The 26,401-nt window shown below is 36.8% G+C and overlaps 1 protein-coding gene across 10 annotated transcripts in view; it reads right to left on the bottom strand.

The window, feature by feature from the left end:
* FRYL (FRY like transcription coactivator) overlaps nucleotides 1-26,401 on the bottom strand; it is a gene marked incomplete at its 3' end in the record, with an annotated part of 166,183 nt that overhangs the window by 48,083 nt on the left and 91,699 nt on the right. For 7 of the 10 annotated variants that reach the window (XR_013958876.1, XM_080639011.1, XM_080639006.1 and 4 more), the window contains 23 exons: nucleotides 25,773-25,817; nucleotides 22,504-22,607; nucleotides 21,754-21,862; nucleotides 20,693-20,779; nucleotides 19,853-20,024; nucleotides 19,016-19,148; nucleotides 18,663-18,770; nucleotides 17,129-17,366; nucleotides 14,906-15,091; nucleotides 14,726-14,812; nucleotides 13,052-13,320; nucleotides 12,425-12,620; nucleotides 11,297-11,421; nucleotides 8,436-8,493; nucleotides 6,737-6,828; nucleotides 6,090-6,262; nucleotides 5,453-5,613; nucleotides 4,841-4,951; nucleotides 3,751-3,905; nucleotides 3,409-3,508; nucleotides 2,095-2,263; nucleotides 1,050-1,309; nucleotides 3-143 (listed from right to left, as the gene is read on the bottom strand). Coding sequence is in view for 9 of the 10 variants with exons in the window: in XM_080639011.1 (XP_080495137.1) it covers nucleotides 3-143; nucleotides 1,050-1,309; nucleotides 2,095-2,263; nucleotides 3,409-3,508; nucleotides 3,751-3,905; nucleotides 4,841-4,951; nucleotides 5,453-5,613; nucleotides 6,090-6,262; nucleotides 6,737-6,828; nucleotides 8,436-8,493; nucleotides 11,297-11,421; nucleotides 12,425-12,620; nucleotides 13,052-13,320; nucleotides 14,726-14,812; nucleotides 14,906-15,091; nucleotides 17,129-17,366; nucleotides 18,663-18,770; nucleotides 19,016-19,148; nucleotides 19,853-20,024; nucleotides 20,693-20,779; nucleotides 21,754-21,862; nucleotides 22,504-22,607; nucleotides 25,773-25,817 (3,279 nt within the window). The remainder of the gene's footprint in view (nucleotides 1-2; nucleotides 144-1,049; nucleotides 1,310-2,094; nucleotides 2,264-3,408; nucleotides 3,509-3,750; nucleotides 3,906-4,840; nucleotides 4,952-5,452; nucleotides 5,614-6,089; nucleotides 6,263-6,736; nucleotides 6,829-8,435; nucleotides 8,494-11,296; nucleotides 11,422-12,424; nucleotides 12,621-13,051; nucleotides 13,321-14,725; nucleotides 14,813-14,905; nucleotides 15,092-17,128; nucleotides 17,367-18,662; nucleotides 18,771-19,015; nucleotides 19,149-19,852; nucleotides 20,025-20,692; nucleotides 20,780-21,753; nucleotides 21,863-22,503; nucleotides 22,608-25,772; nucleotides 25,818-26,401) is intronic. The other 3 variants (XM_080639008.1, XM_080639005.1, XM_080639007.1) reach the window with 2 other exon arrangements.

Consider the following 26,401-nt stretch of genomic DNA (forward strand, 5'->3'; position numbering starts at 1 on the left):
ACATAAGGCAAAAGGCTGGGTTCACTGTTCACTCCACAGATACTGATCAAGAAGTGCAAAATTATTTTCAGATTCTTTGGCCAGCTGTCTGCCAAAGTAGTCCAGACATTTTCTATCTCTGACCAAGCCACTTCATCACCATACTAGAAAACAAAACAAATATCTCTCCTGAAAATTCCAGCAGAAAACACTGTATTTGAAAGTGATCTGAACTGACCATGAGGGGCAGGTTCTAGAAAAAGGAGACACAAGTCCTGTAGGAAGCTGTTGCCTTTTACATTCCAGAATGAAGCTTTCACATAAATTCATTTTTATAAACACATTCTGGAAATAACTGTTTTCTTTTACAGCTGTAAACAGATAAAAATATATCTGAACATATATATATGCATATATTTTATCTATATATGAGATATATTTTTATACATTATATAAATACACATTTTTATTTCTACGTGAATTTATTTCTAATTTTATATATTTATTTACATTTAAAAAAAAAAAGGCAGCTATCCACATTTAGCAGAGACCCATTCTTCCAGTCGCTGGCAATTCTGAATAAAATTCCACGGATCACAGGCTGCCAGGAGTTTTTAAACTGTAGCTTAAAACATGACCTCTCATCAGTAAGATTCAAAGACATGAAGAATTGGTAGGAGCACTGCATGTGACCAATGCTTTTTTTCTGTTGGAAGTGGCTATCACAGGAAGCAGAAACGTCTATCAGACTTTGGCAACAAGATTGGCTCCAAAACTCTACTTGGAGATCATAGGTATACAGGTGACTTGGTATTATCTATCCAGCTAGACATCTATATTCCAAAACAACAGTCATATACTATTACTATAAACAGCAATTAGTATAACACGTATATTACATATTATTAATTTGTTTTCATAGCTCAAAACTATATGGCATAGTTTGGGTATACATAAACAACTCCACAAATATAACTCTTTAAAGTCTGATAACACAGTATCTCTGAACTTTGTTGCACCCTAAACACAATAATCCACCGGAACAAGATGGAGCACTTAATTAGTTTTACCTTTGCAGTCATATACATCAGATTGTTCAGAACCATAGCTGTAGCCTGTGGTGACCCCCAGCCTTCTCCTCTTAGCCATCGTCTACTGTTCACCATTATTTCCCTGTCTTTCAAAGAATCTTCTTCATCTTCATCTTGTCGACGAACAGTTGGCAAAGGTTTCAAGTCTACCAACTCAATATTGTTCATCCATGGCAGAAGATAATGCAGCATCACCTGTCTCCCAGCTGGGTGAGCCGTTTGGATTCTCTGACTTACTTCTGTCATGCAAAAATTAGGTACATACATGAACTGCAAATCAGTAATGAGAACTGTTTTGGTAATAACAACCATGCACTCAGAAGACCATATTGATATCAAGTAATGCTGATACAGACGTAATTTTTTGTTCAGTTGACTAGCACTATTTCATAACAATAAAGGCTGCAGTCTGCAACAAAACTAATTGAAGACACTGCTGACAAACTGTGCTGAAGAAACCATATTAGTATATTCATCCATATATATTCCTCTAATTGGAGGAGGGAACTAAAAAGCTAGAGCATGTAAAAATATCAACTTTACCAAAAAGGCACTTAAAATGTTTTCTTCCTCATATTGGTCCCAGTTTGGCTTTTTTAATTGATGTTAGAGGCTATTATTCTGCAATTGTTTAAAATTGCTATGAAATACAATTTTTAAGCAATCTACAGTAAATAAGAAAACAGTAAGAAGAATAATAGAAGAAGAATTTTTGAAACAGTTGAAAATTATTTCTCCAACATGATTTTTCACAGCTATCAGAAAGTCACTAAAAGTATCTTTGATTCATGTTGTTTCGTCTTGAATATATTTCAAGCACAATTAAACAAAAGTTGTCACTCAGTAAATCCCATTTTCTACATTTATTATGATGATTTATTTATAAATAAATTATTTATTTATTCTGCTGGCCTGATTTTAGTGAATGACATATAAAGTAATTATTGGAAAATAAGAATTACACATTTTGTACAACACTGTTGACCCAATAAAGTTTTTTTGTTGTTTTTTTTTTTAACCATACCTGAGAAGATAGCCAGTGTTAGCTCAGGGTAAGTCCTTGCTAATTCTTCTGACAGTTGATAATATGACACAGAATACAGATGTGGTAGAGGAGAAGGCTGACCCAAAACCCCATCCGTCCGCTGAACTTCCAGTTTGTGAGCATAACGGAACATCTTTGGTTCCAAGATCTACAACAGTAATGTTCAGAATTTGAAGCTAAGTATAGAGCTACAATGGAAATCTTTAAATAAAATCGCCTTTCAAATTCATGTACCTACTCTCATTTAATGCTTCCTATCTATGCAGATCTCCATACATCTACAGTATTCAGCAACACTGTGGTAATTTCACAGAAAACTAAGACTCAATCCACTTGATGAGTTTCGAGCAATGAATTTCATAAATCTGCTTTTATAAAGTATCATATTAAATTTCTCTATAATAAAATGTGAAACATTACTGAACTCTTGTCCTTCCAAACAATATCAATTTCTGCTAATCTATGAGACACGGATAGGAGCAATGTAATCTTTGATGTAGCAGAGATGTAACTGGAGGCTAAATGAGTAAGATACTTTAAAGTCTGTTCTGGCTGATCTTAAGCAATGGTGTTCACTTGAGAAGAAAGACAGTGCTGAACAGGAGGGTGGTGAGTGCTGACATACCAACAAGGGTGCGACTTTAGTGGGCACTTTACTGTTGAATTTAGCTGACAACAAAAACCTTTTCAAAAACCTCCAAAGCTTGTGGTCTGAGCCACAAGCAGCGCTGATTCATTTACTTACATTTAAACACTAATGCTGCCTGTAAGATTAAGCTTACCTCTAAATGACCTCTGAAAGAAATATACAAAAGTAAATTAAATGGCTAATAAGATTTTCACTATCATCTCTCCACAGACAAATGAAAAAATGTTTGGTATTAATGCAAAAATCAGAAAATTGACTGCTGCTCCAGTAAACACAGGCACAGGAAGCAATATGCTTCTCTCTGAGGTGCTTCTGGACAAATGCAGCTATGTACCACTTTGTTTCAGGGCCAAACCAGAAGAACCTTGGTTTAAGTTTTGTCTCTTGAAAAAGCAGATATTATGGTATTATACAAGTCTCAAGTGCTTCGTTTCTGAAAACAGACACACTTCCACTGAAGTCTACCTGTGCCAGGTAAGGATCTGGCCTAACTAAATATTAAAATACAGAAGGAAAAAATAATATACATTGTATTTCATTATTGAAAGGACAAACAAATACTAACAGGTTGTTGGGGTTTTTTTAAATGCACAAGACGATTCTTATTTTAAATGAAAAAGAAAAGTCAAAATTAGTTTACAAACCTGTAATAGTTGCATAGCAACTTCATAGATAGCCCTAGTAGAATCAGCTGCTTTAAATAATATCAGATTCAGAAGGGTCACTGTATCACACTGATAATCCCTAGGGAAAAATTGGAAGTGTGAAATAAGTAAAATCACATTTGACTTTTTAAAATTTGAATTTATTAAAAGTTTCTATAAGAGATATGGTATGGGATATCATAATTTTTTAAGAAGTTTCTTTAGTAACACATACACACAAATAGGAGAGAACTTTTCTCTTTAGGGCAGAAATAACCACAGTTCTACACGAAAACTCTCTTTGAAAATGAAAGTTTAAAGTTCTGAAAAATGCTATAGTACCTGTTTTGGAACACACTGGCTATGGCTTTAAAACAGCCAGCTGCTACCCGCTTGGAACCTGTGTAACACCGGTCTACGGCCCAGTACATGAGGTTACTCTGGTCGGGGTTGAGTTCCAAGAGCAGCATGACTGCCTCACAGCCTAGCTGGTGAACCTGCATTCCAGAAAAGAACCAATATATATTTACAAATATCGAAAAAAAGACCAACTTTCAAAAATGGCATAAAATAGGCAAATAAATATTTAATTTTAAAAGCAAAAGAACTGCAATAAGCAAAATTTGTTCCACCTAAAACCAATGAGACCACAGCTAAAAATAACAACAGGTAATTGTATCAAACTGTTTAACGTTCAACTTGCACACACAGCCATAAACTAGCAAATAAGTGGCCTCACAAATAAGTGAAGCAAATAACTAGATAGCTCTAGTGACTTTTTATTCCTCATTTCTAAGGCTACCTTGAGCTATTTACTATTTTTACTTGTCTTACTACAAGCTGAACACTGACCTGAAAGCATCAAACACAGAAAAGCACTTCAACATACACAGGAATTCCAGTGGGATACAAGGGATAGATCTACGTGAAGACTTGCATGTTCTCTTGAATCAAAGTAGCCCAATGGAGCTGTATTTTATGTAGTCACAGTATGAGTGCAATGGAGGCCCTATCTTTTAAATCTAAAGCTTGCCTTGTTTAGATGTAAAGCCAGGTCTTCGTAACTCTATAGGAGTCCTGATGGACACTACATCCTTACAAGAGTTCATGTTCAAAATCCTGTCTCTTTTAAGTTTCTAAAAGATTTGCTAATTATTACAACTTAACCTAGCTGATTAGTTTATAAACAATACTCAATTTTTCACTCCTTGCCCTTTCCTTTTACATTCTGTTTTGTCCGTTCTTAGACTGACTAGGGACTGCCTTCCTCAACAGGGTAAAACCAGGACAGTATAAAAATATGCACTACTAAACCAGCTTTGAGCTTAAGCTACCCTAAAGCTTTTAGGCCAATCTGACCACAAAAGTTGTTGAAGAAGATGTTGAAGGCACTGACAGTTGCAAATCAATGTTGACCTTGCTTGTGTATTACCTTTTTATCTTGTGAATCCAAGATATTATCCAGCCATTTGTACAAATAGCCATCAGATGAGAGCCCAACGTTATCTGCAACAGGGCCACAACACAGTACAGCAGACATAGCCTTTAGAAAGTAATTGAAAAACTACATTTTAATAACTCAGAGGAAGTGCTTTTACCAAAACCATTAAAATTCAATCAAGGGAGGAAGACCAAGTGTAACAAAAAACTGTTGAACATCTTAGTCAATAAATTATCAAATTTTTCTCAACTCCCAAATACAAGAAACTGTCAATACTGAAATGCTGACATATACGAGTTAATGTGCCAGTTTGATTGTTAATGTATTTTTACATAAAAGCTTTTATTCTTAGGCAACTAAGGACTGAAGTCACAGGAAACAAACATTTAAAAGTAATCTTAAGAAATTCCTATAGCAAGTGTGATAGCTTATAGTACGTAAAAAGCCAAACTGTCACAAATAAACATAAGGCAGAAGAAAAAAGGAACTAAGTCATGAATGGCAACAAGGATGTGAAAACCATATCCAGAGTCCAAATGTTAAATTTGCATTAAAAAAGTCAAAGTAACAATCTATTTCCAAAATTCAAAAGTACTAAAATACCTTTAATGCACAGTATTGGTGTCTGTTTATTCGCATGTTCCTATCACTGTATCTGTCCAGGGGAGTAAACATGATACTAAAAGGACCTGCCCAATGACTGAACAACATAAATAGACTGTGGCGTAGACTTTGCTGAGGAAAGACACTTCTCCTCTGGTGCACTGTAAGAAAAGCACACAGACACATACCTATTGTCATCCTTTAAAATACAGTGTGTAAACCAGAAATAAACCCAAACAATGAATATAAAAGAAAAAAATCAATGTAAAAACATATTATTACAACTTCATAATAGCTGATGTAGGTTTACTGTTGTCCTGTTTAATGCCACTAGTGTACAAGAATAAATTATTTCTTAGTCTAGAGAATACAAGTGCACTGCCAACCACGAAGACTTTTTCTAAATTAGAAAGTCACTTGTACAGTTCCAAACAGTACCAAAATCCTCTCTTAAAAAATCATGTTGTTAAGTTATATTAAAAACTGATGGTATAATTATTTTTTTTTTTTAATACTCTGAAACTTCAGAAAAAAAGTGGGATTTTTCCTTAGGGTTGTGTTTTTTTGGGGAGGAGGGTTGGTAATGTAGCACATAATAAATACAGTCACCAGAACTTATTAAAACATTTTTACATACCTGGAACATTTTGAATGATATTTGCCACTAAGGCACTAAAATGGCATCGAATATCTTTCAATGTATCAGAATCCTTTTCATTTTCTGCTTCTAAGAGTTGTCTCGTTAGATCAACATACTCAAGTAAAGTGTTGTTGAGGGAATGTGTTTCGTTATCAAGGCCACCACTTGCACTTAAAAATAAAATGAAAAAAAGAACTCAACCAGTGCGATAAATACATATAATGATTTTTGAAAACAATGCCTTTTGTTGTCTTTTTAAAAAATCCTACAACCTCATTGCTGCACATATTTAATTAAAAGTAATTTCTTCAATCAGGCTCTATTTCAGATTATATAAAAAGCTCTTGTGAAAACAAACTAATAATCAAGCCTCACTATCATAAGCCACTCATCCTTCCACAGAATTATCTCTTATACTGGGGACAAGTATTGGTAATAAAGAGGTGAAAGGGAGGAATCAGGAAGTCAGCAAAACGCCAAGTTTTATAAAAACATGTCTATTTAGCCATATACTAAAACTCACTGAAGAATTTTGCAGGTTTGTTTTACTGGGTCATAAGAATACTAGTGACTTAATTCAGAAGCATCTGATAGAAGCATTAAAGTTGTTGTGTGACAACACATCTCATGAGTGCCGCCCCTACCTGTGACTAATGACACCAGCATCTGCCAACAGCTCAAATATTCGTACTAGTTGTACTCGTAAAATATCTCGACGCCTGCGCCGTTTCATGTTCTAGTCAACAGAGGAAACACAAAATTAAATGAAGCAGAGGAAAAACTAAGGATAAAACCAGAGTGGCATATAAAAGCATTACTGTATCTGTACTACAGCTAGTGTTAACTATCAGGGGTGCCAACCTTTCAAGATGAGATACCAAACTTGCTAATAATTTTAACAGAACAGTGAACAAAATCTTTCCCGGTTGCCACTCCAAGTTAAAACAGGTTTGCTATTATGCGTATTATCAAAATAATGTTTTTTATCAGCCTCCTGTAGCAAAGTGCAACATGTAAACCTGTGACGTACAAATGCCAATCTTTCTACATATTTTGCGGGAGGTGATTCTTCCCCTCACACCACCCTGGTGAGACCCCACCTGGAGTACTGTGCCCAGCTCTGGAGCCCTCAGCACAGGAAAGACATGGACTTATTGAAGCAGGTCCAAAGGAGGGCCACAAAAAATTATCAGAGGCTGAAGCACATCTCCTGTGAAGACAGGCTTGAGAGAGTTGAGGTTGTTCATCCTGGAGAAGAAAAACTCCAGGGAGACCTTATCTCCCCAGTCTTTCAGTACTTAAACAGGGCTTATAAGAGATTGGGAAAAATATTTTAGCAGGGCTCGTTGCAATACGACAAGGGATAATGTTTTTAACCTAAAAGAGGGGAGATTCAGGGTAGATATAAGGATGAAATTTTTTACAATGAGGGTGGTGAAACACTGGCACAGTTTGTCCCAAGAGGTGGCAGGTGCACCATATGTGGAAACATTCAAGGCCAGACTGGCTGGGGCTCTGAGAAACATGATCTAGCTGGAGATGTTCCTGCCCACTGCAGGGGGGATTGGACTACATGGCCTTCAAAGGTCCCTTCCAACCCAAACTGTTCTATGATTTGCATATAAGACTGCCAAAGCACATTATAGACAAGTAACATTTTGAAAGTATGTTCCTTCCCATCATCTGTATTTAATTACAAATTTGTTACTAATAAGAATATTGCAGTTACTACAAAAAATAATGAGCAATCACCTCTGAATTTGTGTTTGTGGAGATTATTATTTCTATGAATACCTACTAAGGCTTCTAAACCTTGCTGTAAAACATGCCCTCCATCAGAAAATTTCTACTCAGAGCAGTCAAGCAAGTGAGTTTACAGCCTTTTTCATTACAAAAAAAATCCAACAAAACCAACCAAAACCAAACCAACCCAAAAAACCAAACACCCTCTCCACCCACAAAACCACAAAAAAAGACCTAAAATTTGCTAAACAGAATTCAATTTCATGTCTTAGCTACTACTAATTGTGGGCATGTTACTGATGATACAATGAAGTAACAACTGTGTAAAGCTACTCTGAGGTAAAAAGAAGAGGTTACACTAATTTTTATTATTTTTTTTTTTAAACAAAACCTCCGATACAGGAATAATACAGAGCTCAAAACAAACACAAAGCTCTGTAAACACCTCACAATCATTTAAAGAAGTAACATCTCACATTTTTATCTGGTACAGTGACAGTTTTTAGGTGCAGAAATTAAAGAATACAACATTTCTCTACTACCATTCGTGGGAAGATATTTAAAAGTGTGTACCGAATATAGTGGAAAATATCTAATTACCTCTGGCCTTCTTTCAAGTGCTTCCTTAATTATAGGATGTAATTCTTCTATTAGTTCCCTGAATTGAAAGAATAAAAACAACTGTTAAATTCACATCTCAACATCTTTCATGTTTCACAGCAACTAGTATTACAATATAAATTAAAACACCCTCAGGTTTTCTTTCTTTACCTGTAGCTTTCTGAAATAAATCAGCATTTAAAGAGATATTTCCTAGAAAGCTGTTTTCCCAATTTAAAGACAGATGACTAAACAGATGTCGCTAATTACCACTAAATTTGCATTCACCAAGCATTATGGCATATTTCTATCACAAATGATTTCATTTATTTCCATAGGCAGGGTTTAAACACAGGCCTATGGTGCAAACAGATACCCTTAGGAAAAAAAATGTTGGCAGCTTATCATACACTGCTCTGAGTTGTCATGATGCATTTAGTTGTTGATAAAGACTGGTTTTTTTAAGGCAAATAATGCTATGCTGACAGAAATCAGACTAGTCTCTATGAAAACTGAAAAGCAACATATATTCATGTGGTGGTTACATTCCCTATTTGTTCTGAAGCTCCACAGTCTTTCTTACTACTCAGCTCCCTCTGCCAAACTAAGGCTGCCTTACAACTCCAAAAAGGGGACAGGGAAAGGTGATCAGTAGTATGAATCTACGCAGACAAAATACTGAAGTAAAACCATGCTATTTTTACTTAAATATTTGTTAACAAAGTAACTACCACCTCCACTTTAGACTGGGAAGGTGATACATTTCTCTACTTCCTGTGCTACTGTAATTCAGGCATATCAAAAGCATACACTGCTCAAGTTTTCATGGTAAATGACTGACTCCTCTGCTACATCATTCAAAGTTTCACCTTCAGAGAATGGGTCCAAGTGACCAGAAAGCTGCACAAACTTTTGTGCTGTGCTCAATTACCAGAGACTTACGCATGGTTAGAGACTATTTTATGCTTCCTTCCAAACACAGAAAAAACAGAAAAGAATATGGAGGAAGCTTATTTTTGTGCTAAAACATAGTATAGGGTTAGCTTCCAATGGAGAGCAAGAGACACCTAGACAAGTTCATGAAAGTGTAATGATCAGAAACAGAAAACAAAAGATTTTTCCAGCAAGTTTAAGAGAACTGCATATACATATCACCTATACAGAAAAAAGTTCCCAAGGAAAAAATAACAGGGTGAGAAGAACAGTGCTTAATAAACAAAACTAAAACAATGAATCAGCACAGAGCTGCAATGGTGAAGGGTGGGATACAATTAGCATCTGGTGTGAGTATGCACACTAGACAGAGGAAAAAAGCTGGTCATCAGAAACATAAAATTCACAACAAAGAAATCAGAGGACTGATGAGAGTAAGATTTTTTTTGTTGTTGCTCTTTGCTGAATGAATTGTTTCTAATTTAGAAAAAAAGATTTCTGGTGAAATCCTTTCTGAAAGCATTTTCTAGACTTGTAGAACACAATTACGATTTAAATTGTTCAGCAGATCTTCAGGGTCATGGGACAAAGTTTATTTACTTCTCGTAGGAGAGTAAAGTCAGATATGATATAAAATTATTAGAAGATTATCAAAAGATTAAATCAGAATACTATAACTGAGGGCTTGGCATTATGGTTTCAAATCCATCTTCAGCTCCTCATCTGCCATAATGTGGCACAGAAGTGACTGCAGTGAAGAAGCATCTAATTCAAAACCAAGAATGTTAGTCATCCCTGGTTTCTTCTGCAGAAGCAAAGGTGGTTCCTATAGCATGGTACAACTTCATAACTCTCCACTGTAAGAGGCTGGCTGCTGTCAGAGAACATCTGATGCTGAGGACTGGCCTTCCCAGGAAATCTTCCCCTCGGATGTTCTTCCTCTTCATCCATCCTCCTTAGAGAGTTGTCAGTTGAGGAAAGCAACATAGAGATGCATTTTAAAACTCATGGCTTCTTGGCATAGAGCTGTCTTTTCACCTCAGTGGATTTGTAAATAGACATTGACAGTACAGTACACTAGGATCTGAAGAAAAGTAAATCTCAGCTGAGGTAGGAATGCCACAATAGCTAGAAAGACCATTTTGACTCCAACAATTATATAAAATCTTGTCACAGTAGAGTAACCAAAAGTTTTGGATTATGAGCTGAATCCAAATATCTTGAACAAGATGTATGAAATTAAACTGATAGAACAAGTGACTTGGCACAGATTTAATTCTGCTACAGGAGAACGTAGTTACCAGCACTCAAACTAATCCACTAATCCATGTTGACTTCTCGTTAGTGCAACGCATGAGAAAGTTGCATGAGTTATGAAGTTACCGGAAGTTTATGCAGGAAGAAAAAAGAAAGAAAACATAGAAAAGGGTGCACCATGGATTTCAGAAGCTCCAGCACTCATCGGAACACAGTTGTAACTGTTTTTTTTTCAGCTTGATCCAAATAGCTATTTTTAGAATACAGTTACCATGAAACTCCTATACACAAAGAGCTCAAAACCATATGTTTGTTGCCAATACCAGTACAGAGGGGGTTCAGTAACTCTTACCAACATGATTATAATTAACATTTCAGATGTTAATAGTCCATACAGACTGTTCTTTCGCATAAGGCCAGCCTTTAACATCAATAAAAGGCAGCTGTTTATTTCACCTACCTTCTTTTTCTTTATGCAGACATGAGCTCTACATAAAATTATTTCAACCTCTAACAATCTTTATCACACCACTAAACGGTAGAAAAGACAATGGTAATCACTTTTCATAGCTTTTATTCTTAAAAGAAAAAAAACCAAACCTTTTTATCTTAGCTCTGATCTCCCACTTTGTAATCAATTAGCATAAAACCAGATGAAACACAACAGTTACCTAAAAGCTCCTGGGTTGGTCCTGCCAAGTCCCAGCACAAGGGATTCTGTAATTTCCATGCTCTCAGAGCGCATCATTGGAACTATGTGCTTAAACAGGGAGGAAGGGGATGGAATGCCAATGACCTAAGAAGAAAACCAGAATAAAGCATAATGAAGCAGTTTCCAAACAATCAGGTGGTGTGACATTAAAATGTGCTGTAAATTTACAGCCTTCTCACACTGAGCAGTGAATTAAAAAATTTCATTTTTATAATTTTATTTTTGACATGGAGAAAGACTTTCTGAAACAGTGAAGTAGTATTAACTATTTCTCCATTCCTTGTATAATTGAATTTTCATTGTCAGATGACAATGACTGGATAAACAGATGCTTTGCATGTTAAGTGTATCTGCCCTCATTAGGGAGGGGGAGCAGACTTCTGGTGTCCAACTCCTTAGACTCCATTGTGGCTCTGAAAAAGAACAAAGCTGAATTTCAGGCTACACTTTCTCAGATTTAGGGAAAGGATCTCAGTAACAAACAAGTTGAGTAGGCTGCTTCTGCAAAAATCTGCCACATAGTTCATGAGTTACCTTCATCTCCACTGTACCTTCTACAGGAAGCCAAAAAGGAGAAAACCAAAAAGAAGCGACGAAGCAGGGGGGAGAAAAAAGAAAAATAAAAAGTCTGGAGGTGATATGAAGCAAGGCAGACAGAAAACTGTCTGTGGTTGGGAAAATATAACAATATACATCATGCCTGAATAGGAAGCTGTTTCAGTCTCTCAAATGAAAGGCTATTAGCTCAGAATTGCAGAAGTCTACTGATAGAAAAAAAAACAGCCCTTAATAGTAAATGAAACATTTCCTCATTACCACTAGATAAGATTTTGAGACTGGGTGAAGATTTTCATTACGTGACTAGATTTTGCCTTACAAATACATAAACAGAAAAGCCTCTACAGTACAGATAAAGAGAAGTAAACTAAAACACTATCCTAAACAAACGAAAGACAAATGTATTCTAAAACATGTTTGCAGACAATTTACACCAGTTTCTAACAATCATGATAGCTATTATAATCCTCAGTATTTCTACTTCTAATAACATGAAGACTTATTTACGATAAGAATTAGAAGAACCTACTCTTGAATCAATGCTATAACCACTGTCGGGAGTAGACGCCAGCGTCTCAGGAGGGGAACATCTCACAGAGCCTGTGGAGGTGGAGGAGTTTGAAGAAGATGCTGCACTGCAGCAAAGAATCAGGTAGTTTCTCCAGAGCCCAATGTAGGAGTCACTGCTTGTAGTAGTATTCACCTTCTTTGCATTGATAGGGCTGCTATTAAAAAAAACCAACCATAAATAAAAAGCTCAGTATAGTAAATAAAGCTTACCAGTTTCACTTTGGTTTTCTACTGAATTTATTTTTCAATATATATATATGCCACTGCTTCCAAAACTGTTAACATGGTAAACTCTGAACAGTTCAGAATAGACCTGTAGTACCTCAATAACATATGCTTTTATAGTCAAATCTGTTGAACAACAATACAGTTGAAGTAATGAAATAATTAATCTTTAAAGCAGGTAAGTTTTCTTTCCCGTGATAGAACTACTTTAATTTTTTGTTATATAAAGTTCAATTAAACTCACAGAACATACTAGCAGTCCATACATCACCTCACTGAAACATTATGACATTACAATAGTGATAAATCTTGAAAGAATACTCAATATAATATATTGTATTTACTTTAGAAATTAACTTACTTTATATCCACTTGTGGAGACAGCAGTTGCAGTCTGGTATACGCAAACGTCCAAGCATAGCTTACAGCTGTTGGGCAGTGTTTTGGAAGATTTTCCTGTTTCATGAAACTTGAGAGGCTTATAATCCATGGATCTTGGCCTTGAGTCACATGTGCAAATATCCATATATGTGATGGACTGATCACATCAAACTGGTGGCTGATTGGGGAGGAATTCCAGTCAGCCAGAGTTTGTAAATCTATTGAACTGGGACAGTACAGTAAAGTTGTCTGTGTGCATAAAAAAAGATAACATAGCAATTATTTAGCATCTATGTATATTAAGTAACTACCTTTTCATTGTTAAGTATCTAATAAAGCATCAGTGTCAAAATCACATTTGGAATAAATGAAACACATTACTTAATTTATATGTTAGAGTTTTTTTAAGTTAATAAAGTGGACATGGTGTCCACAAAAAAACATGGTGTTTGGGAAGGAACTGGATATTAGGAAACAGTAAATTTCAAAAAAGGGCCCTTTCACTTCTGATGACTTAATTCTCTTCCAGAAGACTCTGGACTCTAAAAGCCTTACTACTGACCTTCACTTTGTTTCCTAAACCTTAAAGAGCTTGTCGTGGTTTAAGCCCAGGCCGTAAATTAGAACCACGCAGTCTCCTTCTCCCCCCACCTTTCTTCCCTCCACTCCTGGAGGGACGGGGAGGAGAATCGAAAGAATGCAACTCCCATGGGTTGAGATAAGAACAGTTTAATAACTAAGGTATAACACAAATCACTACTGCTACCACTAATAGTAATAATGATAAAGGAAATAACAAGGAAGAGAACACAACCGCTCACCAACCGGTACCTCGCCCCCACCCTGCAGTCCTCCAGCCCTTTCGGGAACTCTCAGTTCTACATCCTGGGCATGACGTGCTGTGGTATGGAATACCTCTTTGGCTAGTTTGGGTCAGGTGTCCTGTCCCTGCTTCCTCCCGGCTTCTCCTCCTCCCTGGCAGAGCATGAGACTCACAAAGTCCTTGGTCAGGGTAAACATTCTGACCAGCAACTGAAAACATCGGCTTTATCAGTATTATTCTCAGGCCGAAAGTCAAAACCACAGCACTGCACCAGCTACTAAGAAGGAGAAAAACTGACTGCTGCTGCTGAACCCAGGACAGAGCTTTACCTTGATACTTACGAGTTAGTAATAAATATATAAAAATGAAATTCAGTTGTTATTCATTGAAAGTTACAGCTTTCATAACAGATAAAAGACACGCTTCCTATTAAGACACTGTATTGCTGCAGGAAAAGGCCGTAGTCTTTCCTTTAAAGAATCTGTAATCTATGAGCAAGATGAGAAAAAACAGGGATACAGCTGTCTGTGTGGATATGGTGGTCATAATGACACGATTGATCAGAAAGCATATAATGGTGGGGTCAGTCTCACAACATTCCTAAAGTTTTTTATGGTTTTTTTTCTATTGTTTGTGTGGAGTTTTCCATTTTGTTTTGGTTTGTTTGCTTTCCCCTTTGGTTGGGTTGGTTTGTTTATGTGGTTTTTTTAAGGTGATAACTTGCCAGTGAAGTTAGCGTGAACATAGTGATACTGCCATTTAAAATACATACAATTTTTCTTTGCAGACTTACCTCATCTTACAACTAACTTTACATCAAACCTGTCCTACCTGGTCAGCCCCAGTGAGGTGTATGAAACTCTCCAGGATAGTAGCACTCACTCTGTCCATTACATCTATGGCCAACTCATCATCACTCTACAAAAGAAAATATACAAAGCACAAAAAGCTCAAGGTCAAGATAAAAGTAGTTTCCTTAAGCAGTCACAAAAATGAATCATCAGTTCTTACCTTAGAGATCTCTAAAACTGTGAACAAGGCCCTTATTTCTCTGAGAACACTGACAGCCAATCTCCTGGTGGCGGGCCTTGTGCTGCAAAGGATGACCAAAGCAAACCCTTCCACCACATGGAATACACTGGAATAAAGAGTCCTCTCCAGAGGAAGGGTATGGGCAGCCCCATTGGATACACCACGCTAAGAAAAGATGCAGAAGTTAAACAAATTAAGAAAAAAGTAAATACAATCAAGCTGTTACTGGAGACGGCAGAATTCATAGAATCATAGAATCAAAGAATAGTTAGGGTTGGAAAGGACCTTAAGATCATCTAGTTCCAACCCCCCTGCCATGGGCAGGGACACCTCACACTAAACCATGCCACCCAAGGCCTCATCCAACCTGGCCTTGAACACCACCAAGGATGGAGCATTCCCAACCTCCCTGGGCAACTCATTCCAGTGCCTCACCACCCTCTCAGTAAAGAATTTCTTCCTTATATGCAATCTAAACTTCCCCTGTTTAAGTTTTAACCCATTACCCCTTGTCCTGTCACTACAGTTCCTGATGAATAGTCCATCCCCAGCATCCTTGTAGGCCCCCTTCAGATACTGGAAGGCTGCTATGAGGTCTCCACGCAGCCTTCTCTTCTCCAGGCTGAACAGCCCCAACTTTCTCAGCCTGTCTTCATACGGGAGGTGCTCCACTCCCCTGATCCTCCTCGTGGCCTTCCTCTGGACTTGTTCCAACAGTTCCATGTCCTTTTGATGTTGAGGACACCAGAACTGCACACAATACTCCAAGTGAGGTCTCACAAGAGCACAGTAGAGGGGCAGGATCACCTCCTTCGACCTGCTGGTCACTCTCCTCTTGATGCAGCCCAGGATACGGTTGGCTTTCTGGGCTGCGAGCGCACACTGAAGCCGGCTCATGTTCATTTTCTCATCGACCAACACCCCCAAGTCCTTCTCCTCAGGGCTCCTCTGAATCTCTTCTCTGCCCAACCTGTAGCTGTGCCTGGGATTGCTCCGACCCAGGTGTAGGACCTTGCACTTGGCATGGTTAAACTTCATAAGGTTGGCATCAGCCCACCTCACAAGCGTGTCGAGGTCCCTCTGGATGGCATCCCTTCCCTCCGGCATATCAACCGAACCACACAGCTTGGTGTCATCGGCAAACTTGCTGAGGGCGCACTCAATCCCACTGTCCATGTCACCAACAAAGATGTTGAACAAGACCGGTCCCAACACTGATCCCTGAGGGACACCACTCGTTACCGGTCTCCAGCCGGACATCGAGCCATTGACCACAACTCTTTGCGTGCGGCCATCCAGCCAGTTCTTTATCCACTGAGTGGTCCACCCATCAAATTGATGTCTCTCCAATTTAGAGACAAGGACAGTGCCGAATGCTTTGCACAAGTCCAGGTAAATGATGTCAACTGCTCTGCCCCGTCCATCAGTTCCGCAGCCCCATCACCACCAAATTGGTCAGGCAGGATTTCCCCTTAGTGAAGCCATGCTGGCTGTCACCAAGCACCTCCTTGTTTTTCATGTGCCTTAGCATGCCTTCCAGGAGAATCTGCTCCAAGATTTTGCCAGGCACAGAGGTGAGACTGACTGGTCTGTAATTCCCCGGGTCATCCATTTTCCCCTTCTTGAAAATGGGGGCTATATTTCCCTTTTTCCAGTCGTTGGGAACTTCACCTGACTGCCATGAATTCATCAAAAGGTACTTAGATCTTGTTTGGCTACTAGCCAAATTTTGCATTATGAGAATGGCATAATATGAGCTATTTTGTTTTTTAACTGAATTCAGTCCAAACAAATACCACAAGAATGTATGTCTTGTTTGACTTTCTCATGAGAATGACACAGCAACAGCAAAATTAAAAACAAGTAAATAATACTCTTACAAATAGGACTGTATAAAGCTAAATTACCTGAACCCCTTCTATTTGCTAATAAAAAATCATGCTTTTTTCTAGTTTTATTAACTACTCCCAGTTACACATAATGAGTTTTGATGTAAGCAAAAATGTGGACATGAATTAGTATTTAGGTAATACTTAATTATTTTTTTCTTTTTTTTTTTTCAAAAATGCTTATTTAAAATATGCTTAAAAATTTTCAAGCACTGTAATTTTTATTACTTAATAAAACCAATAAAGCATACTAATAAAATTGTATGTAGATTCAACCCACGTTTTAACATCAAAGGACCTTATTTAGAAATACCTGAGAATCTTGGGTTTTATTGTGCATTTGGGCTGCTTGTTTCCACTGATTTATGAGCTGCACTAACATTTTTACTGCATTGTCAAGAAGCGTTGGGTGGATGTCAGTCACTTCACGCACAATAAAATATACAAATCCTGAAAGAACATCTTCCCGCCAATCTGGAAAATCAAGCATTAATGCTTGGAGAGTATTGAAAGCCAAGGCACGAAGTTCTTCATCCATATGAATTGTCAGCCTGTTTAGAAAAAATACCAGCATCATCACCCTCAATTGGCATACTCTTAACCAGCCTTTATAAATGACAGTGTTAACTCTTCCTTCTTTACTGTACAATGTAAAATACTTCCACACAGATTCATTTTCTGCACTGAATACATCTGAAACTGGCTATTAACAGAAGGTGATACTAATAATGCAAGACTTCATAAAACTTAATATAAAAAAATAAGAGATTTGGTCAAGTCTTTCATATAGGCACATCATTGCATGAAGCTGAGCAATCACCTTACAGCTCAGTATTCACGCACGCTGTGATGTACAGGCTATTTTCGTCAAATTAAAATTGAAAAGAACAGATTAATTTTTAAGATAAAGCAGCTTTACTTTGGTTATGAGACAAAACTCGCTCAAAAAACCTTTACATATATACTTACAAATATGTCTCAACCCACTATGGTAGATGAAATTTATCCAGTACTGTATTATTACTTAGTACTTTACGTCTTCTATGTGATTTTTGATGATGAAGAAAAAGCTTTAGAAAAATCTTATTCTCTCAAATTATTATTAACTTCCTAATAGATGTAACTTAATACATTATATGCCAATGAATTTATAATTTCAAATCTAAAAGCCATCCTGTATTTCGTCACCAAGACCATTTCTGTGCTAAATAAACAAAGTTTTAAAGAGGAAGGTTTATCACTCTAGTAATACGGAAAGACTGTCTGCATGTCCCACAACTACAGATTCTCACTGAATGCTTAATTTACTCACCCCCAAAACACCTGGCTGCCAAGATGTCTCAACTACTTATCAGCATTGATAAGGCACATTCAGTTTAAACTGAGATAAGAGATGGAAGAATATGGGTAATGTTGGATTAAAAAAAAAAAATGGAAAAAAGGAAGCAGGATTAGTAGAGAACAAGAAAAAAATGTTTCCCCCAAGTGCCCTGCCTTACATTTTGGTAATGTCAAACAAGAATATCTTTATGATAGTTTACAGTACTAGCAATTGGAAGAAAAAGGGAAAAAAGTATGATTGTAGTAACAAAAGGTAAGGCAAGTGCAAAAAACGAACAACAGAAATAAACTCCTACTTTTCAAAAAACTATCTCTAAAAAAGTACAAGATCTTCAGAATAAATTTAACTCCTACTACTCTGGCCAGTAACGCTTAACCAGTTGCCGAAGGAATGGAGGAATAAGAACGGATTCTGTATGTACTGGACTCACATTACATGACAAACTCTTATACACATGGCATTTAAAAAGGAACACCCACTAAGAGCAGAATTTTATTTCTCTTACCGTGCAAGCAATTCAATGAGGTCAGTCCTGCTCATGCCATCTGGAATCAGTCTTGGGATAGCAGCAATGCAAGTTCTGAATAAATCTATCTTAGGTTTTCTCTCACCCCTATAAAAACAACAGGAGAGTTCTACTTCAGTATACCACAAACATTTTCAATTTCATGTCAAAACTAAGGAGCTAACAAAGATTTTTATCACTAATTAATGAAATTAACATTCATTTACTAGTCAAGTAGAAAGCCAACAATTGTAATGCACTAGGGATGGCATTTGCAACATTACAGCACAAACCCAGCATAATTTAACTGTGACAGTTAAATTACAGTGAAAACACTGTAATTCAGTACATACGTAATCATGTCTTCAGGTTCTTTATTGGACATCTGCACACTAGTCATGCACATGGGCCTTCCAACTTCCTTGTCCAAATGCCTAAGAATGCTGTCTAGTGCTTTTCTGACTTGAGGGTAGTATATGGACATTCCTGAAAAGCCAAAGAGAACCGATAACCAATTTCATTTGTTTTCATTTGATTTTCATATTTTTTATTAAAATATTTGCCACTTATTTGTTTTAGAACACCTTTTTCTTGCACAAAACATGACATGAAACACACACTTTAAGTACCAAAAGAAATGCATATTACTTAGTAGCAGGTGTTGTATGAAACTAGAAGCTTCAGAAAGAACATTAACAAAGAAGCAATTGTTAATTGCTTTTCCATTTTCTCAATTCCAAGCAATTTAGTTCTAATTTAAAAATTTACATTTTGAAACAGTCCTTGAGAGACAACTACCTCATCCACTGAAGATCAATGGAATGCAGGTACCAAAACTGTCATACTCCACTTTAGCTGTGGGACATACAGGATGCTCTAGAGTGACATCAAGGCAACAAATATGGCCATGCTATTTACCACACTAACTGCACTCTGGCTCCTTTGTGCTAATTTGGCAGTGGAAAACACTTCAAAAAAAGCCATGGATTTTTTCTTGGGCACCAAAAGGTCAATACTCTCTAGCAGCCCTCTCTAAAGAATCAAAGCAATTCTGTCGCAACAGACTATCACTGGATTCTCTCTAACAATTAAAATGAATACAGAAATAAAGTTACACAAATGTACTGGTTGAGAATAATTGAACACACATACACACATGCTGGAATGAGAACTTCCAGAATACTACATACCTATAACTTTTGCTTCCTCATCTGTCAGTGTTTTATTAAGAAAAATTTTCTTCACACGCAGAGTATTTCCTGAGGGAAGAACAACTCCTGTTGTTGGCATTGGCGGTTCACCATCTTTCTGCTGCAAGCTGTCTGCTATGACAAGGAAGACTCTGAGGCCAATATTCATCCTCTTCAATAGCAAAAAAGGGAAGAAAAATGAAAGACGAAACAGAAGAAATTATAACATTAAAGTAACACAGACAAGGCAAAACACAAATTGCATTTTTCCTCTCTTTTAAACAGAGAAGCACGGTTCCAGTAGGAAAGGCATTAATTAAAATGCTACGTGTTAGAGTAATGAAATAACAAGAATAAAGTTTAAGCCTTGAGTGCCTCCCCACAACTCTGATTCTACTCAGCTGACTTGGCACAGGCTAATATACTGAGAATTTTGAAGTGCAAAGCATTAAAGAACTTGATACGAATCTCAAGAATGACATACTGAAGACAGACATTGCTTAAAGGTCTCATCTGTTAGACTGGACCTTGAACCGTAGGAGCTAGGTATGACTTCCCTGAAAAAAGGCTTTACAGTTATACTGTAACAAAAAGTCACACATACTGACTGAAACCATTGTTGAAATGAGTCTGAACTCAGTAGTACTGCTGCTAGCTTAAACACTGGGAATGAAACAGCAAGTGAGCACAACTACAATTACTTCTTTAGTTTTAGTAGAACACCCTTTCAGATACCCATTAATCTGCTTTCATCCTGGCTCAAAAATAGTTAACCACTTTCCTCCGAAAGTACCCCAATGTCCTGTTCTCGCTGTATGTAAGTAATGGAGCTTTTTTTACCTCTGGATTAATAGTGAAGGTTTTAGGAGATTTTCCAACACTGAGAAGATCAAATATTATTTCTTTCATTGCAAAATCCAAACGTTCCTATAAAGGGAAAAATGGATCGATATGATCATCTCTTTTCTGTTAATATGCATAGTTTAATTTCTTGGCTTTGCACAGGTGCTGGGTCTCAACTCTTAAAAGTTTAAAAAATAAAAATGTTTTAAAATATTCCTTATTTCCTATTCATTCTTATGACTTCATGTTGGTTTTCTGAAATCTAGTACAATTCAACACAGCTCATCCTCTGATATGGTTCAACCATTTCTCCTAAAAAAAAAAATCCTAGACAATTCTGCTCAGGTCAAACACATTTCTACAAATGAGCTGAACTGTTTTCGGTAAGTAAAAGTTAGTGACAGAAAGAGGAGCCCTAGAAAATCAATATAAACAGGGCAAGAAGTCCTGCCTCAACCCTGTCCCATCAGAAGCGAAACGTTTTGGAAGCTGAAGCACAGACAAACTCTCTGTAAGACAGGAAAACATGTTCTAATCTATAAGGTTATAGATGAATTAGAGTTTGCCTTGTGAGATCACATCCTGCATTTTGATATTAGGACAACAGAAACTTCAAAAATAATATAAATAATAATGCAACACTAACTACAAAGTACTGCATGCATTGCATATTTTTTCTGTCTACAGAAGCTAGTCTCCAGGCTAAACATAAGTGGATATTGCTATTCAAATGCTTTGTCCCTTATAAAAATATTATTACAGAATATACTAACTATATTAATGTATTATATACACACCCACACACAACAGTGCATTACAAATGTAAATATTAATAATCATAATTTTCATACACAACAGTTATTGAAGTGTAAGCAAAATAATTTTGCCACAGGTAGAAACAGAACAAGTAACTTCATTTGTTATACATATTTGCACAAGTCCTACTCAAGACAGAAGACCATTAATTCAATGCAAATATTTAAAAACTAACTTTAAATTTACATTTCTTCAAATAATATTCATCCTAGTCTTATACCTGTACCTTGACATATTCTTACCTGAGCAATGAACTGAATAATCTTCACAAATATATTCAGAGGTGTGTCTCGTGGGACCACACTACGTGATCCTTTTGGGAAAAGTGCTGATACAATGCTCATGAGACGGCTATAGGAATTTAGACACACACAAAAAAAAAAGCCTTTTTAAAATAACTTTTTTAATAGTAGCAGAGATGTTACAGTTCAAATCTGGAGGGGGGAGGGTGTCTTACTATTAAATAATACAAAAGCATGTAACAGGTATGATCACCTCTAGAAAGTACAGCCCTCTACTGAACTGACACAGGCAACAGTACCCTGGGTTCATATAAAGTGACCAAAATCCTGCTTTAAACTAGTTAATAATTGTCAGGGGGAGGGGAAAAATCTGAATGACTATTCCAAATTCTCACAAAGACAATTTATAAAGAAAACCTTTTCATTTCCAGCCCATACTTAGTGATGGCCACTTCATACCCTATTTGTTCTGCTACTATTAGTGCCTTTTATCTTTAATAAAGGTCCTGCTGCTTATTTCTCTGCCCTCTTCTATCCCTGCAAAGATCAATGGAGACTCAATTCTTTCTCATCAAAACAATCAAGCTCCTTTGGTTTTCTCTTTTGAGATGGAGACTTTGTTCCCCTGTTTACCTCACTAGACCACTAGACCACCAGCTGGCTTCAATCTCTCTTCTGATATCACAGGGGGATGGGGAAGGAAACAACCCACCAATCAGTATTTTAAAACCCTTTGCATAATGAACTTACCTTTGAGTTACAGTGTTGCTTTCACATTTTATTCTAATAACATAAACCCACAATAACCTATACAAAGATTCCAGTGCAACTCGGGACATTTTGGGATCTTTATTCTGTGAAATAAATGAAAAAATACAGTTACTGTTGCCTGCGAGACACTCAGAAAATTCAATTTTTACTCTTTTGACTTTCGAGAATAACAATGAAAACTGGTAAGTTTAATACTGACTACAAGTTTCATATGTTTTCATAAAAAAACAACACTGTATTATTTCCAATACTACTTTAATATTTAACTAGTAATTCCAGAGCATTTTACATGTCTTTCACTCTGAGAGCAGAGAAGTAACTGAAAAGCAGATAGTCCTCTTTAGAACACCAAGAGTGTACTAATTCCAAGAACTTTTCTCAGAAAGCCATTTGTAACAAATACCTTTTCTATAGCAAACTAACTTAAGTTTGTCTAAAGCGTCAGAGTAGCTCCTTTGAATTAGACACAAAGTCTACATCCATCATTCCGTTTATGACAGCAGGCAGTAGGAGGTGCAGAAGAAAAGAACGCAAAAGGAGGTGGCCACACACAGATACTTCTCTGGGTGTGCCCTCCAGGCTTCACCCAATTCGCCATTCATTTTGTACCAATGTTTACTCACTTCCAATTGATTTTTATTGTAACAATTAAGCCAGCTTTCTCTTGAACTACTATAAATTCTTGTGCAATAATTCAGTTTAAATTATGCACTGTATGAAAAAAAAATTGTCTTAAAGCTGCTACTAGGAGTTTAGTTTTGCTCCTCCTAGCTCTTAAACTGTGTAAACCAGTAAGTAACTAATATGTACATAAGTATATACCAACTGGTACATAAGCATGAGCTTATGAACAGAATGATTCTCAGAGGTCATCTTTTTAGGCATTCTCTCAGTTAAAAAAACAAAAACAAAACCAAAACCAAAACGAACAAAACACAGCACACACCACCTCAGCTCATTGCACTACGCCCCCCCCCCCGCAAAAAAAAAGAACCCCTAAAACAGACCTTCCCCATTTCCAGTTAAGTCTCTTTGTTTCAAGACCTATCTATATGATGGCTTTAACCTAACTAATTTCGTATTTTCTGGCCTCTACAGCAAGCCAATGAGTCAGAATAGCAGACTACTTTGTCCTCCCAGGACAAGTGGAGTGCAGTTTCACAAAGAGTGTGAACTTTGCATCTAAGACCATACTGTTTGAAAAGAGATGGTCTCATCTTTGGTTCCCTCCTCTGCAATCTCTCACTGCTCCCTTCCCTTTGTATTGATTCTAGCAGTAAGAAAGTCCAACTCACACCATTAAGCTGATTCACATAATTTCATGGCTATGTCTCTGCAACAGACTATACGAAGGAGAGTAATTTGGACAGCTTTAAGATGGGGGGGTCAGGACTATTTGTTTTGGCAGCAGCTCACTTTAAGAAAGGCTAAAGCCTATCACAAAAACAGAGGCAAAAGTGGTATTTCACAGAAAAATAACATATATGACTTTATAACCCCATCTATGTCAGTGACAATGCTGTTCTACCCTCCCTTCACACCCACCTATGTGCTCCTGCCATTGCCTCTGATTTAGCACACCTGCAACTAGGTAGTGGGTAAATTGATGATAGTGATATGGACAAAATCTAAACCAGTAAAACAGTTACCCCTGTCCTTGGTTAGTATTAGGACAGAGAACTGCCCCACTGTCCAAGTTAATTTACCAGCAGTGCTACTGTGAGGAAGAAGCAAACACTTATAATCGTATGAGAAGGTGAGAATATGATAGCTTTGATTTTAATCAACTTAAACATCAAAAAAACATGGTATTACTATTCACCAGATTTAATCTACAGGCCAACAGTTCTTGATGTTCAAAATAGGCTGGTGAATTCATTGGTAGTACACACATTATCAAAGCCTATCTGAAATGCAGTGTCTAGAACCAAGTAATGCTTCAATCTTCTTACTTCAAACATTCCAATGGGAGATTAATTTAGAGGTCCAGAAGAAAAGCAAAATTTACTATTAGCTTTCAATCATCTAATAAAATGTATAGGAAGCAGGTATTTTACAATGTGTTAACAACATCCATCAGTACAGCTACTTCTGATTAGTTATGACAAAGTTTGCTTCTTTGTTGAGGCAAGGAGTATGAAGCATTCATCTTTTAAAAATGGTTACAAAATAAATACAGCAGCGCTTCTAATTTCTTAAGCACTGAAAATTTTCATTACTTCTTCCTACATTTAGGAACTAAACAAATATACCAGACGGAAATGGCTTTTTGGTCTAATTTATGGCATACTGCTTGTATACTTGGTGCTGATGTCTCAGTATTTTCTTTTCCCTTTGATATTACTGCAACTAGAATACAGTATATATGGCTATATAATTCACCAATCTGGCTGAATTTCAGCCTTTTTAGCTGATGCCTGTTGGATTTTAAAGCACTCTATCTGGGGTTTTTTCCAAGCATAGTTTTGCCTAAAATCCTAAAACTTTTAATATAAATTATATCAGCAGACTATGCAATAAGCTGTGACGAACCGTATCTCTCTTACAAAGCCAAAAAAGCAAGAGCAAACCTACTGTGGTCTTACATGACAGATTAAGATGTCAATGAAACATATCTCAACAAGGGCAAGAAATAAAATAGCATTTTTTCCATGTTAGTCAAATGTAGTCACTTACTGAAGAAAGTACTTTTTAATACTGATGTTAAACTTTTCTTCTGTTCTGAACTAAAACAATTTCTACTTTTAAAAACCTGCAAAACCAACAGCGTAAAAGTCTTTCAAGTTAGTGCAGTACAAGTTGTTAGAGTAAATCAGTTTCACAGTTTTCAATTGTGAAAATGTTTTCAACTTTGCTTGCATGCAAGACACTTTCTGAAATGAATTACCAGGAAAAACCATACATCTGAATAGGCAGTATACTTCCAGTGGAATCATGCACTGCTGTTTAGGGAAACCAGCTGTGATACTGATACTCAATCTCACAAAGCCGCATTTTCACCCCAATTTAGAAAATTGACATTAGATAATTTTCTGATCTTTCTCCTTTACTCCCTGGCAAGAAGAAAAGATCTCTGAAACATTAGCCATTCTTAGACCTGTTTGTTTATTAACAGTACCAACAGTGATTTTACAAAGAAAGGAAAGCACAAAATACAACAATTAACATAAAAAAAACCCAAACCAAAACAAAGTATTTATATGAGACAAAGCAACATTTCACTGAGTTACAATAATGCATTAACTCACCTGCAGTGTTTCTATTTGTTTTCTGATACTGTTGTTAGATGGCATCTAAATAAAGCAATGTGAGACAGCAAAACATAACAAACATGAGAATGGAAGGCACATGCATGTTAGATGAAAAAAAGCACAAAACCAACAGATAGCTGTCTAGTAAGGACTCTATTCAGTAGAAATATGGGGTTTGCTGTAGTGGCAGAAAATGTTCCGCCAGCCTCCAAGGTTTTGTGGTAACAGCCACTAAGGTTAAACTGTGAACAAAAATTATTCTTTTCCACCCAACAGTGGAGCAAAATTACTGACACTTCTCTGTCTCACTTCAGCAGTTTTCTTAAATGTTCCTTCCTCTCCCCAGAAGACGTGGTAAGGATACCACAACTCAGCTTCATCCAAGAATCTATCAGCTTTTCTGACAAATCTGCTAAATTAGCCTATCTAAATACTAGTCCAAAAAGCAAGCAAAATGTTTCACAATACTGACCCAGTATTATTGTCTGCTGAATAAATACAAAATTTTGCCTACACTACAGAGTGTAAACAAATGCCCTGCTGGGCTCAATGCTGAAACAGCATCCCAACTGCTTTGTGGGACAAGGCCAGCCATACATCTACCAAGAGACACCCTGGTACGCTCT

Source organism: Psittacula echo (genome assembly GCF_963264785.1).
Source record: "Psittacula echo genome assembly, chromosome: 1".
Classification (NCBI taxonomy): Eukaryota; Metazoa; Chordata; class Aves; order Psittaciformes; family Psittacidae; genus Psittacula; species Psittacula echo.